General features: G+C 38.4%; 2 protein-coding genes across 4 annotated transcripts; both read left to right on the top strand.

Annotated features, from left to right (window-relative positions):
• The first annotated feature begins 133 nt into the window (after positions 1 to 133).
• On the top strand, positions 134 to 9,002 carry tlr3 (toll-like receptor 3). 3 transcript variants are annotated; one of them, XM_035660871.1, is made up of 6 exons: positions 134 to 228; positions 2,145 to 2,246; positions 3,676 to 4,143; positions 4,421 to 4,615; positions 4,769 to 6,624; positions 6,816 to 9,002. In XM_035660871.1, exons 2-6 carry the CDS (start codon positions 2,214 to 2,216, stop codon positions 7,045 to 7,047), a joined length of 2,784 nt encoding a protein of 927 aa, XP_035516764.1. In that variant the 5' UTR covers positions 134 to 228; positions 2,145 to 2,213; the 3' UTR covers positions 7,048 to 9,002. The 3 variants fall into 3 exon arrangements, with proteins under 3 accessions (XP_035516764.1, XP_035516765.1, XP_035516762.1); XM_035660872.1 differs by lacking the exon at positions 134 to 228 and adding an exon at positions 1,856 to 1,966; XM_035660869.1 differs by lacking the exon at positions 134 to 228 and adding an exon at positions 1,856 to 1,993.
• Positions 9,003 to 11,037: 2,035 nt separating this feature from the next.
• On the top strand, positions 11,038 to 17,785 carry LOC118327249 (cytochrome P450 4V2). The gene is made up of 11 exons (XM_035660538.1): positions 11,038 to 11,281; positions 11,443 to 11,555; positions 11,854 to 11,939; positions 13,244 to 13,434; positions 13,546 to 13,615; positions 13,727 to 13,853; positions 13,936 to 14,109; positions 14,570 to 14,672; positions 15,301 to 15,435; positions 16,295 to 16,474; positions 16,579 to 17,785. Exons 1-11 carry the CDS (start codon positions 11,089 to 11,091, stop codon positions 16,755 to 16,757), a joined length of 1,551 nt encoding a protein of 516 aa, XP_035516431.1. The 5' UTR covers positions 11,038 to 11,088; the 3' UTR covers positions 16,758 to 17,785.
• Positions 17,786 to 20,421: the final 2,636 nt, after the last annotated feature.

Raw genomic sequence — 20,421 nt, 5'->3', positions numbered from 1 at the left:
CAGGATGACATGTTGCTGGGAGGTTGAGTGGCTCAATAACAGTATTTTACTGCCCTCTAGTGGTTATTTCAAAGTAACCCATTTATTTTTTCCCCTCCCAGTTTAGCTTACTCCAGTTTCACTTCTCTGGTGTCCTAAATGAGGGCATGTTGACTTATAAAACGATAAAGAATTAACCATCATCATATGACTTGATGAAGATTTCTACTTTGAAGATGACCAAAAAGAGTAAGTGAAAGGATAACATCCACCCTTGCCATACAACTTTTAAAGTGCATTCGAGCAAAGGCAGGTAAGGCCAACAAAAGACGTGTTGATACTGTCTACACCCCTGTGTGGATTCTACAGACATGAGCAGTCTTCTTCTCTTGGATTCTCTTACTTCTGCATCTTGACTGTTGCAGCATCTATTTTTAGGGAACTGTATGCCACAGGTGAGTCAAGCTCTCACTTCCACCTGCAAGGGAAAAAAAATATTATATATATATATATTGTATCTATTGTAGGTTGAGGGCAGCAGCTGCTCTTAGAACATGAACATATTTACCGGTCACACTTAGGTTGAATGGTTACTTCCTACAGGATCAGTGTCCATTGTATGTCAGTGTTACCTAATAGTTCAACTTTGGACTAAACAAATAAAGTGATACCATGCAGTACCTGCCTGATTTATTATTCTGAATGAGGAAGCCGTTGAGTGTTGAATTTTAACAACCGTATACAAATAATTGCAACTGTACAGTTTATAGGCAGATCCATTTATGTTATTTGAATTAAGAACAAACTAATACATCATAATCTTACCCATATAATATATATAATATAAATAAATAAGGTTTGATTGCATGGATTTGAGCACCTGGCATAACAGGTTATTTCAGAGCAAGACTTGGACTACCGGTCTTCCGGAACAGGCATTAGTGACTGAAGACAAGTTAATTCTTGTCAACTACACAGCAGAGAGCAAGAAGTCGAACACATAAAGAAAGGCCAGGAGTCATGCTTGGTTTTCAGAGGATGTATAAAAGTAAAAAAAAAAAAGCCTTACAAAATCTCAAAAAATACAATACATAGCCATTGAGACAGCACAGGCATACACAGTATCAACAGTGATGTTCTTTTAAACTAATCACAGGCATTATAGCTATTTAAAGTATTTACACTTGCAGATTATATATTTAGTTTAAACACACTATTTTTAACCTGTACATGTCCACCATTGCCAATATAAATCCTGCAGATTATAGCCTACATACATACATATACATAACTAACCACTTCAAATATATCCATTCATTTCTTTGAACTATTTGTATTGTGTACAATTTACATAAACACTTGTATATACACGTTGTATGCCGTTGGGCATCGTTGGTTTTCTATATATTTATAGCCTATATCTATTTCTTCACCTTTATTATTACCTGGCTTAGCTCGCCTTTGTTGTCTTTTAGCTGCATGCCTGTTTCTATCATCCTTCAAACTGTTGTTGGGACTGTGAGTAGCACACTGAGAGCAACTTAAAAACCCGAGTTAAATTCCTTGTATGTCTGAAAACTGCAACTAAAGTCTCCACGTTAAATGTCCTGCACGTCTATTCGTACATTTACGGTATTGATTCCACACAGCGATAAGCGTCAACACGAACACGGCTTGTTTTATTACAATCATTGGTGGTTAAAGCAAGTTAATAAAGAATGTGTGCTCTGTCATTTATGTTTTTAAAACAGATAGACGGGATTTATCATTTAATTGGCGATTGGAAACGCAATTGGCTTTAATTTACCCTTATGTAACACACACAGACGTAGATTACGGTAGAGGTGCAGCGTTTTCCTTCCAAGACAACGTCCGTCCCACTCTGATGATTATTGTGCCTAAATGTAACCACCTCCGCCTGTGTACACCACGCCTCACCAGATCCTTACCAATGTCTGCAGCCACTGTGAATGTTTAATAATCTGAAGTATGTGAACAACATTGGTTGTAGAATGTGAGTTTAAATGTCACTCAAACTTCCTAATACCTCTGCTTATCCTTCTGCAAGAAACAGCTCCATGTCCAGTGGATGTAGACCCTGATACAGAAGTGAAACCGGAGCTTCCAGTTTCTCATTTCCTTATTTCCTCGTTTTGTTTCTGCAGGCTTTTTGAGCTCCCACTGAGAGTCTAGACTGCGGTCCTGGAGAGTAAAGACAGTGGTGCTGCAAGTGAATGCCTTCTGTTTGCAGCCTGTATGCAAATCTGGTAAGAAGTCTGCTGGTATTATATCGGTAATAGTCAGACTTAAGAGATGTTGGCATCCTGTGAGTAATAATATACCTTTGGGACAGATGTTTTTGTTGGCAGAATTTAAAATGTGGTAATGTCATAAATGAAACAAAATGATAACTTATTTTCTCTACTGAGTAAACATTCATGGACTATTCTGTGTATTAAAGCTGCACCAATCAGTTGATATTTTTATATTAACAGTAGAGCGAATGAGTAAAGTAAAAGATGTTGCTCATAGTGACGAATGAATTATCACCCGATCTGACTCACTTCCCCTCAGCTATATGAGGTATTTTGGTTTTACAGAGCACATCTGTTTCGAATGGCTCCTCTCATCGACTTCCTTTCCAGTTGCACGGTAGTTTATTTTTACCAAAAGGCTCTGATAAACCCACTTTACCCCGTGAGTTGAAAACAACTAAAATGCGATTACAATGTCAACGTGTCACAAAAAATGAATTTGTTTGATCCTTTGAATGTTTTGTTCAGTTTTAGGTTGAGAGAGAGATATTGATTAGTGTGAGGGTATTTCCTCAAAGTCATATTCAACAAAATGTGTTCTGCACAAACAGGTAATTTCAACGCATTTAATGTTTCATATGAAAAATATATATGGAGGATTTGTGCTGCCAAAAAAGCTCCTGGGATATTGTAATGGGTGAAGTTCTGTACATGAATTGCCCTTACTGCTGTAACACACATGTGCAAAGTGTATTGGTTACAGCTTCGACTACTCCGAAGGTATATGCACCGGGACTTGTGGTATTGTGTGAAGTTAATCTTAGGCCTTTTTGCCTTTTGTTAGGTTCAGTAGGAAGATGCTGTGAATGTTTGGTTTAAGTACAGGGCCTTCCCTGAGGAGACTGGGTATTTGAGTACCATATAAGGGTGAATTTTTATATCTATACTGGCTTTCAACTGAGAAATTTGGATGTTGTTTTAGGCTCCAAAGTGGCTATTATTTGCACATTGAAGAGGATGAAAAATGTCACTGTTGCAAATCCCATCTTCAACACCTTCACTTCACTTTTGAATCTATTTTAAATGTCTTTTCACTGTAAAGATGCAGGGTTAGCTGACACTAAACTGAAGAGAGTCAAAATCAACAATTAATTGATGAACATAATAGAGGATTTTAGGTGCTAAAGAGTCAGATATTTTTAAACCAAAACAGAGCTAAAAGAAGAGTGCATATTGGACGTTGCCAGAAACACGACTCCAAACATTTTGTAATGTTGCTCTGTGTCTGCCTGATGTGCAAACAGGTAACTGCTAACATGTTTACAGCATTATAATATGATAATATGTCAGTGTTATTCTTATTTTTTGGCCCCCAAGTTGCCAAAATTAATTAATCTAGGTTCAAGGTTCATGTACATTTTTTTTTCTTTCTTTTTTAAAGGTTTTTGAAACAATGCATGCCCATCGTTCCCTTCTCCTCTCAGCGGTGATCATCACATGTTTCTTTATGACGGGATCGTACAATTGCGTGGCTTGCCAGAAGAAGACGTCCTGCCATGTGCAAGACCGTAGAGCTGACTGCAGTCATCTCAGCCTCAGTGCGGTCCCCCCAAACCTTCCCAGCAACCTTACCAGCCTGGACATGTCTCACAACAGATTGCCGGGGATTCCCCCTGACTCACTAACCCCATACCCAGGCCTCCTCCACCTTGATGTCGGTTTCAACAGTATCACCAAGCTGGACGGGGGTTTGTGCCAGACATTGCCTCTGCTGCAGACTTTAAATATAGAGCACAATGAAGTGTATATTCTCAAGAAGGAGGATGTGAGCCATTGCACTAATCTAACAAGGTTGAATATGGCTAGTAATAGGCTAAAACTACAAGGAGAGCCTTTCTCTGCACTACAGGTAGGCTACATGTTGCGCTGATAAGTTGGATGTTTGATAGCTGGAGAGAAAGTGAAAGCCTCATGAACGAGGGTACAATAATAGTGATGATGACTGAAAATAGACAATGAGATGATAGTGAATTGTAATTTTTAGGAGAAAAAAACTCTTTTGCCCCAGCTGAGTGCTTGCTGCCTCCAGCTACATATTTACTGTACAGACATGAGAGTGGTATCAATTCATGCATTGCATTAAATGACACTTTATGTTGTTTTTGTTCTCCTTTTATAATTCACAGAGCCTAAAGTTTCTTGATGTTTCCGCAAACAAATTGCAATCAGCCAAGCTCGGCTCTCAGCCTCAGCTGCCCAGCCTGGTGAACCTCAACTTGGCATTCAATAACATCAACACTCTGAAGAAAGATGACTTTTCCTTCCTTAACCATTCATCTTTTCTACAGACCCTCAACCTGTCATCTGTGTCTCTAAAAATAGTAAGAAACTTCCCTAGAAATGGGACATGAAATGTAATTGTCAGTGTTAGAATCCTGGTAGGATGTAGAGTTATTGGAGCACCTTATCTTTCAGTTGTCTGTTTTGTTTCCCTTTTTTGTCTCACTGCAAGATCTCTTTATGTTTTGTTGCAGTTGGAGCCTGGTTGCTTTAAGCCCATTTCAGGACTACACACTTTAATCATGGATGGGAGCAAAATGGGCACTCTGATTATTGCTAAACTCTGCTTAGAGCTGTCAGGGACAGCCATTGATACCCTGTCTCTTCGGAAAATGAAGCTGGTCACACTCACCAACAAAACATTTTCAGGGCTACAAAAAACATATCTAACCTTCCTGGATCTGTCCTATAATGGAATGGGCAAAATTGAACCAGGCTCATTTCAGTGGCTGCCCAGACTTCAGACTCTAATTTTGTCGGACAATAACATTAAGCATGTGACCAAGGAGACATTTCAGGGGCTCAAAAGTTTGAAAAAACTCAAATTGACAAAAGCTCTTGTGAAAAGTCATACCTCCTCCACCCCGATTATTGATGATTTCTCCTTCCAACCATTAAGTGCCCTTGAGAGTTTGATATTACAGAGTACTGCAGTTCGGGAACTCACAGAGCACACTTTTACAGGCTTGACAAGTCTTAAAGAACTTGATATAAGTTGGAGTACTTATACCTCGCTCAGAAATATCACCAACAAGACCTTAGTCTCACTAGCCGGATCACCTCTCACAAAGCTAAATCTGACAGGAACAGCCATAACAAAGATTAATCCTGGAGCCTTCTCTGTTTTCAGTAATCTCACTACTCTTGTTCTAGATCACAACTTTATTAAACAAATTCTCACTGGCAAAGAGTTTGAAGGCCTGAGCCAAGTTCAAGAGATTCACATGTCCTATAATCACCTGACAGTCAATCTGAGCTCCACGTCGTTTGTTAATGTTCCCAATCTTAGGGTTCTGACTTTGGGAAAAAGTCTTACAGCCAAAGCCTTGAACCCGGATCCCTCTCCATTCAGTCGCCTGTCCAACCTCACCATCCTGGATCTCAGCAACAACAACATTGGTAACATCCGAGAGAATATGTTGGAGGGGGTTGTGAACCTAAAGGTGCTGAAGCTCCAACACAATAACTTAGCCCGTTTGTGGAAGAGCGCCAACCTAGGTGGGCCAGTGTTGTTTCTCAAATGGGCACGGAACTTGAAAACCTTACTGATGGATAGTAACGGGCTGGATGAGATCCCAGCAGATGCTCTGAGAGGGCTGAGTGACCTCCGTGAACTAAGCCTGGGTAGCAATCTCCTCAATAGTCTTAAGGACTCCATTTTTGATGATCTCAACTCACTGCAGCTTTTATTTTTACAGAAGAATCTGATCACAACTGTGAGGCCCGAAGTGTTCAAAACACCTATGAGCAACCTCAGCCTGCTTCTCATGGGAAAAAATCCATTTGACTGCACATGTGAGAGCATCCTGTGGTTCGTGACATGGTTGAATAACAAAAATATGACCAATGTGCCAGGTCTCAGGGACGAGTATATGTGCAACACTCCACTAGCTTACTTTAACCGCTCTGTCATGGATTTTGACACCCTCTCTTGCAAAGATATGACCCCATTTCAGACTCTTTACATACTGAGCAGCACCACTGTCATCATGCTGATGGTAACTGCACTTCTGGTGCGGTTCCACGGCTGGAGGATTCAGTTTTATTGGAACATATTGATCAATCGCACATTAGGGCTTAGTGATGCCAGAGTTGAAGAGGGCAGGGAATTTGAGTATGATGCTTACGTCATACATGCTGAGGAAGATGCCAGCTGGGTTGAGAGAAGGATGGTCCCCTTGGAGAATGACAACTGCAGGTTTTGTTTGGAGGATCGAGATTCAGTCCCTGGCATGTCCCAGCTTGAATCCATTGTGGATAATATGAGAAAGTCTCGAAAAATCTTGTTTGTCGTCACTGAAACTCTTCTCAGAGATCCCTGGTGTAGACGGTAAATCAAACATACACTGCTATACATTATTATAAATTATACAAAAGATTAAAGCCAAGTAAAAATAAAATATGTCATTTAGAAATGTGTGATGTGTAGTGTATTTTGTCTGGGTTACATAGGCATTCATGTTGTGTATTTGTGATAAAGTGAATTCTCAAAGTTGTCTCTCTGCCCTCATACCTATCCAGATTTAAAGCCTACCATGCACTTCACCAGGTCATTGAAGCCAGCAGGGACTCTGTGGTACTGGTCTTCCTGCAGGATGTTCACGACTACAAGTTATCTCGCTCACTCTTCCTCCGCAGGGGCATGTTGCGTCCATGCTGCATCCTGGACTGGCCTGTCCACAAGGAGAGGGTACCGGCCTTTCACCAGAAGCTCCTCATAGCACTTGGCATGACTAATCGATTGCAGGAGTGAAAGTATTCCACTGATAGTAATGGGAAGTTCTTATTATAATATTAATTACCAGTGTTTGTTCAGTTATCGCTTATTTCTACCAACTGTGGATTGTTTTGCCCTCTGTGTAAATATTGTGCTTATTCGACTATGCACTGTAAACTGTACAAACCTTATTGTATTTCCATTGCATTGCAGCTTTATATACAACAAAAACAAGTGTTTTAATTTGAATGTTAAACAGTTTATGAATGAGCAAAAGGGGAAACTCTAATGTGCAAAAAAGTGGCTCTGTGTGTATCTGCACACACACAAAAAACTATGGCTTATTTGTGTATTTATTATTTGCCTATTCTGTAACTAGTAAGGTACAAAAATCATCCTGTTTTCAGATGTTTTAAACTCTACATATACAGTAAATGGCTAAATAAGGCTTATCAAAACATAACTGTTAGGAAAAAAAACAACGAAATAAACAAAGAAGTTGTTTTAGGTTTTATATTTCTTATATGGTCTTGTTATGCGATGGCAGAATATGACTTTTAAATGAATAATTTGAACATTCATATCCCTTCCTCTTTAATTGTGGCTATTAACAAAGATAACAGAAATGCCACAAAAAAAGGACATAAAATAGTTGGCTTCATGTATTCCATGTTTGCATGTGAGAAAATAAATGGCAGTGATACCAGTGAAGTAGTCCCATTTATCCCAGTCAATAATGTGTTTCAAAATGATCAATTATTTTCTAAAAGTCATACACTGGCTGTATGTTTTATAAAGCTTTATAAAGCTTTTTATTTCATTCCCAAATACTATTATTGCTTAGGAGTTTCTAACATTTTACTACATAAAATAAAGTAATATTTGTATAGTTATTTTTGTTTTAAAACATTCCCGGGGCACAAAAATAGCGCATAGTTGTTGATAGACAGCTATATGATGCAGTGTATTTTTATATGGGTCATTTTTTGTAATTATGATGTCCATGATGATGAGAAAATTCTAAAATATAAACACCAAGGTCACTACTCTCCCTGACCTCGAAAGGGGTTTTAGAAAAGATTACAGTGCACCACCATTCGAACTGGGAAGGACGTACTATAGATTAAAACCTCAACAGAAGATGTTTTTCCAGAGTAGTTGTAACCTTTTCCATTTTGATCCAGATGCCCTCCTCTGTTTGCAAGATGAGCTCTCTGGCAAGTTTAGGACAATCTTAAACGTTAAAAGTTATTCCAGAATGGACGATAACACACTGACTTGAGGAGCATAACAGTGCAACACACACAGCAGCATTTCTGGATGTGATACACAGAATTAAAGGTGTGTAAGATTTAGGGGTATGTATTGGTAGAATATGATACTTTGGTTTTTAGAATGGGTTTTTGGTTAGATGCCTGAAATAAGCTAGTTCAAGGTCTAGTGTGTAACATTTAGGTGGATATATTGACAGAAGTGGAATATCATATTCATAGATATGTTTTTCATTTGTGTATAATCACCTGGAAATATGAATTGTTGTGTTTGTTTTGTTATTTATCAAAGTGTTTATTTTCTGCTGTAATTTAAAATCCATGGCCAGGAAAGGCTTCCTTTAAGAGGCAGAAACCTCAAGCATAACCCCTCTGACTGGGACGCGTCACATTTAGAGAGGGAGAGAGGAGGAGAGGGGTGAGGGCTTTGGCTGAGGCCTGGGAAAAGGTGACATCACTAGTGTGATAGGCAAGAAATATGAGCCATGAGATCATACAACCTGTCTGAGTATCTGATCACTGGTGTCCTGTACACTGCCATTATTACTGATTGGAATGATAGCGAGAACTGAGGAAATATGACCCCACTTGTAATAAACTTGAACTACCCTTCAATATGACGTATACGATCATATCTTCTTGCACACATACTCTCAAAAAATTAAATGACTTTTCTAGGTCCATCCCAGATTGAAAGGAAAAAGAAATTGGAATTGGAATTTCCCTTTCCCTCCTTATTGTAAATGTTTATGTTTTATATGTATTTTATGTCTTTTACAAAATTTGTTAAAACATTGTATGTTGTTTTTTGTTTGTATTTAATAAAAGAGAGAGAGACAGGATGACATTCAGCATAGGGCCCAGGCTGGATTCAAACCATTGCAGTAAGGAGCTGTGTGGTGCATATGCTCTAACAGATGAGCGGATAGGAAACCATACAAATGCTTTATATATATGTTTTTCTTTGCTTTTATTGTTTTCTTTTAGTATGTATCTAATATATGACACCATATGTCTTGTATACAATATGTGTCAAGACTGTCATATATTACTAAAGATATAAACATTTAGTAAAACTGAGTCAATTTTTTGGACTTTAAATAAAACAACAACGAAAAAAAAACCACCAAATTGATTGTTCAACTGCTATTAGCTACATGGTTTTACAAAAGCATGGTAGCTGCTACTAGCTAGACAATAAAACTATGAAACAGTCATTGGCACAAAGTTGCTAACTGGCTATTTGTTTGGTCTGATAACATAATCAAGGTGTGTTTATCTTAATTCCTATTGTACTCCTGCACTAGCTCCTATAACTCGTGTTCCAACAGCACTACTTATTAATCAAATAATGCCAACTTTACCTTTTGCCCTATTTTTACCAGTTTGAAGAAACTCTGTGGAAAATTGGGGAAAACATGGCTGCAACAACACTATACAATATACAGTAGTATACCAACACCACCACCAAAAAAAGAAAATACTACTGCCTGAGGGGATTTTTTGTCAACAAATGATTCAAATTCAAGTGTCATTCATCAGTAACTCACTGATATGGCAGTCTTCACCAAGGCTGCGGGCAAATAAAGGCACAGAGGGAAACAGTCGTAAAGCCTCTTTGATCAAATGGGTCCTCTGTGTTAACAGGCTGGTCAGATGCACATTTAACAGAAAACACTGTTTATTTACATTCACTACTGAAGAGTTGAACAGAGTGCACACTACTTGTCTAATTTAAAAAGTGTCTTCTCAGCTTTGGTGCTGTTGAACTTTCTCCTACTTCTATATGCTTGACATATTCTCTACTTTTCCCACCTACTGCAGGTAAGTGTTTAATTGTACTGTATAGTACACAGGGTTGGTTCACTGAGCAATGCCCATTTTGGGGAATTGTCTTCTCGACAATGCCAGGCACAGAATTGAGCGGAAGGCATGCTGAAGTGGTTGTTTGTTATGTTGTTGGCCTAACACCACTTAAATTAAATGAATGTAAAGTAAATAGTACATGACCTCAATATCCTTCATGCTAGCTGAGGCCCTGACACAGAGATATTGATTTAACAGGTCCATTTTGAGGCACCACAAACTACATAATGCCTCCAGAATACTTACTTTACACTTGTCTTACCTACTTTTACAATAAAATCTACACACACAAAAATATGTTATTTACAGTGTTTGAAAAAAAACCTATTACCTATTACAACCTATTAAAAAACAGTAAATAATTACTCAGTAACTATTTATAAGCATATAATATAAAAGTTCTCATGTGACTAAAAAGAGTATCGTTCAAGTCAAGACCCATATGTTATTTGCATTAATTTTACGACAATGAAAACCTGTTTTGATCATAATAATCTGCCGCTAAGATAAGGATGTTATTTATAATCAGGTTGGCATGATTTGAAAGTATGTTGACAAATACCAGACGAGGCGAAAATAAATAGGACAAAGGCCTTGGTCAGGGCCAGTCAGCACTCACAAGGTAAATAATTAACATCTTTATCATTTAAAACATTTACCATCTCTTATCTTTTATCCTAGAATTCATTCATTATTTATCTCCTACCTTTAATGTTATTTATCTTGTATTTTATCCTAAAGCATGTTATACAATACCATAACCATAATAAATACAGTGAGCCACCCTTTAACCCAGTGAGCTGTCAGTGGATTGGCTGCAGAGAAAAGGAGGGGCAAAGCAAAAGAATACATGTCGCATATTTATAGCGAAGACACAGGAGGAAAACCTTGTGCTGCAGCTTAAATACACACATACGCTGTACGTACACACGGCAGAAAGATGGCAGTTGAACTTGGTAGTTACTCAGTACCTTTACTTGGAGTGAGCATCTTCATTGCTGCTCTGACCTACATCACCTACAAGCTGCTCAGCGGTTACCTGCACAAATGGTTTGAGATGAAGCCTATTCCAGGGGTGGAAGGAACATATCCCTTCATTGGAAATGCACTGCAGTTCAAAAATAATGCAGGAGGTAAGAAAGCATCCAACATGGTATAAGAGGCCCCATAGGCTGATTTATGTGTAGATTGTCAAGTAATAGAGCATTAGGCACAGTGGAACTCAGCTGTGATTGCCTACACGCCCACTTAATGCTCCATTACTGTATATAGAGATGTTTTATCTTCGTTTCAGATTTCTTTCGTCAAATTGTGGATTATACCCAGGAGTTCTCGAATGCACCGCTGCTTAAACTCTGGATTGGAATAGTTCCATTTGTGATCCTGTTTCACACTGAAACTGTTGAGGTATAGTAACTCCACTTTTACAACACCAAGTATGCATACTGTAGGTGTAACTTGTTCAAAGTCCACATGCCTTATCTTGTAAATATTATTTATTTTATGAAACAAGTCATCGCAGTAACTGAATAGGATTCTTTAGGACTTTTTTTTAAAAGCAATTACAGTCCAACTGTTACAGCCATAACTATGAAACCAAATTGAAGCACTTTAAAACAGCTCAAGTTGAATTCCAACTCTTTTTTAAAATGACAACTTGTTAAACTAAGCTAAACTTGTTTAATTTGTCTTATTTTTTTTACAGGCAGTTCTGACCAACCCTATTCATATGGAAAAAGCCACTGTATACAACTTCCTTCACCCTTGGCTTGGAACTGGTCTTCTCACCAGGTATGTGCCTGTGGCTCTCCTGTGCACAATATTAAGTCTGGCGGTGATGATCAGAAAAGCAGCTTGCATTTATAAAGAGAAAGAAAAAAAATGATGATGAAATAAATAAATACCAATAATATGACCATCTTTATGTCCCAGATGCAAACTGCAATGCACTGTGTGTTCTGACACCTTTCTTCTTGGATTGGACCACCTGGCCCAGCCTTGCACCTCCCACTGCGATCCAATGAGCATGCAGTTTTTAGAGATGCTCTGACCCAGTCATCTAGCCATCACAATTTGGCCCTTGTCAAAGTTGCTCAAATCCTCATGCTGCCCATTTTTCTTGCTTCTAACACATCGACTTTGAGGATGGGAAAAGGAAAATGTTCACTTGCTGCCTAATATATCCCACCCACTGACAGGTGCCATGACAACCAGATAATCAGTGTTATTCTGTCAGTGCTCATAATGTTGTGGCTGATTGTGAAAATCAAAATGTAAGATTTCATTATATTCTCTGGAGATTTTGGCCTTGAATGGGGGGGGGGGGGGGGGGGGGGGTCACTGCAATTAATATGATTCATTAACAGGGAATCTGTTCCAGTAGGAATACTGGACTGATTCTAGAGAAAAAACGGGTGGGGGGGCAAAGTGTAAGTCTGTACATTCAGTTTATGAATCCATGCACATGATGTTTTGGTGGTAGCCAGCAGCAGTAGCTTATGTAGCTTTTGGCCAGAAGATGTCACTATACAATAAAAACAAGCAGTCATCTCTAATATAGATACTACCCACAAAATGACTCATTTAAAATACTTACAATACCACTTCCCCCATATCATGTGTAAACAATATACAGAAGATAATACACATGGACATTTTTTTGTTTTGTTTTGTAATACCACATCAAAAAGTAAGTTTTTAATTATATTATACCGTGTGGTATCATTTGTGCATAGTGCATATGATGCAAGGGAAGTGGTATAGTAAGTATTTTATCATGTCAAATATAAATATAAAATATATGTGGGTAGTAAATGTGATGGATCACTGCAGCTTCTTTCTTACTGTATAGTGACATATACTGGTCAAAAGCCATAATGGCCTACTGCTGCTGACCTCAGCCCAGTGTAACCATGGGGCACGGTTTACAAGTCCGTGGGGGCAGATAATGAATCTGAGATCAATGTTTATAATTATAATCATAATTCAGACAAATAATAATTTAACAAATTAACTGTTTTCATCCTATAGAATATGCATGTGGGTCTTGTGTTCTCTCTCACCGTCTTACTCCCTCTTTGATGTCTTTTGATCAGCACTGGGCTTAAGTGGCGTCAGCGGAGAAAGATGTTGACTCCCACCTTCCACTTCTCCATTCTGATGGACTTCCTGGAAGTGATGAACGAGCAGGCAGAGATCCTGGTGGAGAAGCTGGAGAAGCAGGCAGGGAAGGGCCCATTCAACTGCTTCAGTCACATAACACTGTGTGCTCTGGACATTATCTGTGGTGAGTATATGAACACTGAAAGTGCATGTTCGGATTGGATAAACCTCATACCTCCATTTGCATCGATTATTATCCATTTACAATTATAAAGACAAAACAATGTCCTTTCAGAAACTGCAATGGGAAAGAAAGTTTACGCCCAGAGTAATTCTGATTCTGAGTATGTTAAGAGTGTGTACAAGTGAGTTCTTTTCATTTTCTTTGCTTTCAAATAAATACAGACAATAATAAGGGAATAATAACTGATTTATAATGTAATGTTTCTGCCTTCTTTTTAAATTTTTGTCCCTAGAATGAGTGACATTATCAGCCGCAGACAGAGGGCACCTTGGTTTTGGCCTGACTTTATGTACAACTACTTTGGTGAGGGCCAGGAGCATGACAGAATACTCAAGATCTTGCACTCCTTTACGGATAAGGTGAGTTATTTGAAAATCAGTGTTTGCTAAGAGGAACTTAGGACAACATTCAACCTCAACCTTCCCCTTTATTTCATCTCAGGTGATACACCAAAGAGCAGAGAACATTCTCTATACTGAATCAGACAGTGAGTCTGATCAGAGCATAAAGAAAAGACGAGCATTTCTGGACATGCTCTTGAAGACCACATATGAGGATGGCAGCAGGATGAGCCATGAGGACATTCAGGAGGAAGTGGACACCTTTATGTTCAGGGTTGGTGGTTGTAAATACAACTCACAGAATGAATGAAAAAATACATGATTCTATATTTGGATAAAGGTAGGCTTGTTGCCTAGCACCAGAATACAAAGTTAACAGTTAGCTGGTGAACATAGAGGAGCATTTAGCATCTAAGCAGCAGATATTTCCCTCAGTAGTTGGAGGAGGCCAACATAGAGCTAAACGCAGAGTAAATATTAGACTGACAGTTGATGGGTGACCAAAAACCCAACACCAACTCAACCGAATGTTGCTCCATGTCTGCTGGAAGTGTGCAGTAAATAGACTACCATTTACTAACACTTTCGCCATAATGATTTTATATTTTATTGTTGGGTTTGTAGCTTTCTCTGGTGCCCCCAGGTTGCCCAAAAAATAAATCAATTAATGCAGCTTCTTTAAAGCCGTGAAATAATGTGTTGTTTTTCTGTATTTAACTGCCCTCATTATGCAGGGACATGATACTACAGCAGCCTCCATGAACTGGATCCTGCATCTGCTGGGCTCCAACCCCGAGGCACAAAGCAAAGTTCAACAAGAGCTTCAGGAGGTGTTCGGTAACAGAAACATGCCCTCAACCCCCATCAGCACGCACCTTCTCACTTTCATGACATCATTTATTTTCCTGCCCGAAGGCCATTTGACTCATCTTTGCTGGGACTCATTTGTTCTTTGCAAGGCAAGGGGAGCTTATACAAGGATAATAGCTGTGAAAGTCCTTGCCAAAATACATAGAGAATAATTGAATTATTTTCCCTGCTGTGTGGATTTACCATGAATTTTTTTTCCATGACGTAAGCTAGATGGCCTTGTAGTAAAAGCTGAACAGTTTGCACCAGTTTTAGAATCTAAATTTGTCCTCAAGCATAGACGCATTCATTTGTTGATATAAATGTTAAATTATTGTCTGGAACTAACAAATGATGGCAGTAAAGGCTCTTTACTCTTGAACTTATCAAATAAACACAACCCATGGGGTGTGTCACAAGTGTAGGAAGTGTTCTATACAGTACTATTGAACACTTATCTATTGTAAAAGGTGGGAAAAGTAGAGAATATGTCAACAATATGAAAGTAGGACAGTAATAAAACACCTACCCTTTAGACAAGTAGTGTGCACTCTGCTCAACTCTTCAGCACTGAATGCAAATAAACAGATCAGTGTTTTCTGTTTAATGTGCAAAGGTACATCTGACCGGCCTGTTAACATGGAGGACCTGAAGAAGCTCAAATACCTGGAGTGTGTGATCAAAGAGGCTTTGCGACTGTTTCCCTCTGTGCCTTTCTTTGCCCGCAGCCTTGGTGAAGACTGCCATATCAGTGAGTTACAGATGAATGATGACACTTGAATGAAACATTAATTTGTTGAGTGAAAATCCCCCAAGGCAGTGATATCCTTTATAGGAAGCCAAGGGAAGCCAGGCTTCTTTTATTATTTTCATTTGAAAAACAGTTTTCTTTGCCACGTAACATATATTGTACAGTGTTGTTGCAGCCACGTCTTCCCCAATTTCAACATAGTTTCTTTAAATTAATACAACAGGGCCTCTCTGGGTGGCAACATATAGTAAATCCAACACTTACAGTAAAAGAGCAAGCTAGGTAAAGTTGTTTTTTTTTAAACTAAAAAATAGCTGGTATAAGAGCTAGTATAGGGGTTAAGTAGAAGACAAAAAGAAAATTTAAAAATTAAGCAAATGCACCTGATATATGGTGTCACGCCAAACAAATCATAGCCAGTTAGCAACTCTTTGTTGAGTATTAGCATGTTGTCTATTTTTCTAGTCTTGCCAATAGCAGCTACTGTGCTTTTGTGAGACCATGTAGCTACTAGTAACTGACGGCTGCGATTTAAAGTTTTGCACAAAATTACAATTGACAAAACATTATATGTCTTTATTCTGCAAATGCACCTGTGAATGTGGGCTTGTTGCTCTTTTTGCCTTATTTTTGTGAGGGTATCTGTGTCATTTTGCTTTCTCACACATGTTTGTCACACCATGTAAGTGCTACAAGAGGTTATGTGATCATATACATCATATTAAAGGCTAGTTTAGATATATAACAACTGGGGTCATATTTTCGTTGTTCTAGCTATCATTCTGATCAGTAATAAGTGTGGTCAGACACTCAGACAGGTTGTTTGATCTCATGTCTCATGGCTCTTTTGTTCCTGTAGATGGTTTCAAGGTGCCCAAAGGTGCCAATGCCATCATCATTACCTATGCTCTCCACCGTGACCCGCGATACTTCCCTGAGCCAGAGGAGTTCAGGCCTGAGCGCTTTCTGCCTGAGAATTCAGTGGGAAGGCCTCCGTATGCATATATCCCCTTTTCTGCTGGACTTCGCAACTGCATCGGTAAGGACACAACAGGTTTCATTTGTAGTCTACTGGATCTGACTTTCCAGTTTTCCTCAGTGAGCCTCTTACTTTTGTGTGTGTTCCACTGTAATGCTCCTCAGGTCAGCGTTTTGCACTGATGGAAGAGAAGGTGATCCTGGCGTCCGTTCTGCGTAACTTCAGCGTTGAAGCCTGTCAGACACGTGAAGAGCTGCGGCCAGTAGGAGAGCTCGTCCTGCGACCAGAGAAAGGCATCTGGATCAAACTGGAAAAGAGGAAACCCCAGACTTCATCAAACTAGCATCTCTTCCCTTTGACTGGCTGTTATTCACCAAAAACATCTTCAGCTGTGCTCTTATCTACAGTACAGCCTTCCCAGTCCTAATGGTGGTGCACTGTAATGTTTTCTAAATTCCCTTCGGGAGGTCAGGGAGAGTAGTGACCTTTAGATTTTTCTCATCATCTTAGCCATCATAATTACAAAAACTAAGCTTTCGAAAATAAACTGAGATCTTTTCTTTTTTGACATTGTTAGTTTTTGGGGAAATAGACAGCAACATGATGCACTATTTGGCTCTATCAACAACTTTGCGCTATTTTTTCCCCCATGCATGTTTTAAAACAAAAATAACTGTACAAATGTGTTATTTAATTTTAAGTATTACAATACTATAAACAGCCTAGCAATGATAGTATGTGGGAATGAAATGAAAACCTTTATAAAACATTCCAACATTTTAAACATTCCAACATTACATTAGATTAATTATCAGTCATGTGCTTCAAAATGGATAAATGGTATTACTACTAGTATTAGTCATTGCCATACATTTCCTCACACCCTTCTCACATTGTTTTTAAGAAACATACTATACATGGAACCATTTGTATACGATCTACAACTTTTTAAAGTCATTTCTGTTGTTTTTGTCTGTTAATAGCCACAGTCGTAGAGGAAACAAATAGTATGGTAAAAAACATCCTTGAAAGATGTTTTATTTTTCAATAGTATTTGTTGAAAGAGTGAATGATATATGGATAAATATGAGACGAATGATGAAATGCCTGAATCCTCTAATGTAGTTAATACATTTAATTTCAGTGTTACTATAAAAATATGTTGCTTTCAGGGATACTTCAGTGGGGGATAGTGAGGGATAATTCAGTGAAGTATTGTTGTTCCATAAGTTGTAAGACTTGACTTGAGAGTCATAATTCTAAAAATGCAGAGATGTCTTGACTTTTAGTCCCTAGCATGTTCAATTATTGGCAACTCCCACTATGTGTGTCTCCATTCCTGCAAGTTCCCGCAAACATTCTGACCATTTGTGGCCACAAAATAAAGATTTTGTGTCTTTTTTCTGTCGGTAACAACTGAGACATTTCTCCAAATGTCAGACTTGCCTTGTATTGCTGTTATTTTGAATAACAGATTGAATCTCCAGTCCGCAGCAAAGTCAAAACCGTCTGCTCCCACATGATTTATGTTAGGACCTGCAGGACTCACAATGTGTTAACCTGATTAACACCCACAGCTTTCAAACGCTACACCACCAGTTTGTAACTCAGACTTTTTGTTAAAAACTTGAAGATCACCCTAATAACATCACTTTGACATCGTCAGGGTTACTTTCTCAGACTTGACGAGGCTCCTCCAGAGCCACGGAAGATATTACATAACACAGCCAGAGTAGTACTCTGAGTGCTCCTTTAAAGTTTAAAATTCAGTTTTTAAAGTGTTTAAGGAATTAAAGCACTCACACCTAACTTTTAACATTGTCAAATGTCAATTGTATGCCTTCAGTACTTCTTTAGAAAAATCTTCTTGATGAAACTCCTGACCTCTCATCACCCTGGTGACTGGAACTCTTATGAGAATACATCCAGGTTCATGATTATTATGAGCAAAAGTCTTTACTCCCTGTATCACATTGAGGTCAGAAGGATCCATTGTAACCAAGTAGTAATCATAGCATGACACAGTTACAAATGACCCCATCCATAATGTCATAAGATAATTTAGCTGGCATGCCCTCAAGGATCATTGCCTAACACCAAAATGACATGACTGATGATGGATTGCATTCTCTTTTTCAATGCTATAATTTGAATTATTGAGCACAATCAGGAGCTGGATAGAGCTGAGGCGCCTGAGCTCCAAATGAGGCAGGAAGGGTTCATTTATCTGAGAATTTCTAATAAATGGCTCGGATAAAAGAGCTTTTGCTCAGATTCAGTGGCTATAGCCGGTGGATTGCATGAGATAAAAATTCCAGACATTATGCAACCCTTATGATAGATGATAATGATAAAGCATTTTACTTTGTAGTATGAATTCAAAGTATTTTGCAAAAAGTGTGTGGATGGCACCTGATTTGTTGTATATCCACATACTGGTAAATATTTAATGATAGATTTTGTTTATTTACTTCTGTTTTAATTGATTAATTATTCAGTACTAATGACCTAAGAACTTCTTACTGGCAAAAGTTGTAATGGACTTCCTCTTTACTTTGCATGCCATTTTTTTCAACATTTTGTATAATATGAAAAACAACTTCAAATGGAAAAAGCTGAGGGTGCACAGGACTGACCCCATTAGTGTACTGAAGGTCCCTCAACTCTTCCATGCCTGGCGATTTTATCTTACTGTGCTTTGCAGTTATGTGATCATTTTCAATAACATTTCAGTTTCTTGCAGTATCAGTTCTACAGTTACACAGTGAAGACAGAATACAGATTCATGAAGGGACTTAACATGAAGATAAGTTGAAATTTTGATACTCTTTTTAGTGCTTTAGATTTAGCAGCTGGCAGGAGTGCCAAGTAAAGCTTGCAGAGGTCTGACAGCAGCCTGTTCAAAGTCTGAGTGCAGTTTCAGGTTCCAAAACTGACGCACTGGTTCCCAACCTGGGAGTCAGGACATACTATAAGGGTAACGAGATAAATCTGAGAGGTTATGACATGATTAACACACAGGAGATATAAAAAACATACGTTGTTGTACAATATTTATTTATTTAGTTTATATCTTGTGTAAGCTTTGCTTTATTTGCCTCTTCTTCCATATAAAAAACAATTCAAATGAAACAGTTTGAGAAGGAAAAATCCCTAAATGGTGAAAGTGCTCACAGCTCACAAACAAATCCATAGTAAGCCTCGATTTTTTCCCATGCTTTATTCATTCAATTTTAAAATTATTTTATGTTATTTTTATGTCCCACAGCTTCTCTACATAAAAAGATTGCTCTCTGCGCACTACTCACCACTCTCTATACCCATTATGTACAACTTTAAATTCTAAAATGTAAACTGCACCTCAGGTTCAAATTCCCTGGGGAAAAAAAGTAATGAGGCCATGACCTCTGTGCAGTTACAGCTCTGCACATATTCAATGTGACAACGAGTTGCACAGGCATTTCTCAATTTTGACGAGTCACAAGCCAGAAAGTCTGGGAACCACTGCACAAGAGGGAGAAACAAAAGAAGCTCAAAGAGGTTGCAGTTTTAACAAGGAGTCATTATAGTGTTACCCATGTGCTAAATGATGTTGCTTTTTTTCTGAAAATATACTGCGTTGTACTCCTTTAAGACAGTTCACAAGACTCATGTGAAAGACTTTGAAATAACAATAAAAACAACATTAAAGGTTTCAATCAGACGAGTTTCACCCGAGACACACATATGCCCTTGGGCTCTGTGATGAAATTAAATGAAATGAAACCGCTTTGAGGCGTAAAACGATGATAGATTTCCCATTTCACTTTCAAAATTTAAATTTGTCGAATGTATTATGAACTAATGAAAAAAATAAACCACCTGCTCAAAGGACACTCTGTGGTCTTGACATACACGATGAAGTAAGTAGATTATAAAATGACCATCAATAAACCATCCTGCTTTTAAATAAGGTGTAGTTCAAATTAGGTCCAGGGAGAGGCAGCAGTGTATGCTTTTCTAAATGT

The sequence above is a fragment of the Morone saxatilis genome, unplaced genomic scaffold, assembly GCF_004916995.1.
Source record: "Morone saxatilis isolate NCDOM2014 unplaced genomic scaffold, NCSU_SB_2.0 Contig17, whole genome shotgun sequence".
In the NCBI taxonomy this organism is placed as follows: Eukaryota; Metazoa; Chordata; class Actinopteri; family Moronidae; genus Morone; species Morone saxatilis.
This window is presented reverse-complemented; position numbering and strand designations above follow the sequence as displayed.

Excerpts from the sequence above, each read along its gene's own strand:
- LOC118327249 (XM_035660538.1), top strand. The coding sequence starts at position 11,089 with ATGGCAGTTGAACTTGGTAGTTACTCAGTACCTTTACTTGGAGTGAGC. Across the intron at positions 11,282-11,442 it reads GTTCAAAAATAATGCAGGAG|ATTTCTTTCGTCAAATTGTG; the intron begins GTAAGAAAGCAT and ends TCTTCGTTTCAG. Across the intron at positions 13,616-13,726 it reads TATGTTAAGAGTGTGTACAA|AATGAGTGACATTATCAGCC; the intron begins GTGAGTTCTTTT and ends TTTTGTCCCTAG.
- tlr3 (XM_035660871.1), top strand. The coding sequence starts at position 2,214 with ATGCCTTCTGTTTGCAGCCTGTATGCAAATCTG. Across the intron at positions 2,247-3,675 it reads GCAGCCTGTATGCAAATCTG|GTTTTTGAAACAATGCATGC; the intron begins GTAAGAAGTCTG and ends TCTTTTTTAAAG. Across the intron at positions 4,616-4,768 it reads CATCTGTGTCTCTAAAAATA|TTGGAGCCTGGTTGCTTTAA; the intron begins GTAAGAAACTTC and ends GTTTTGTTGCAG.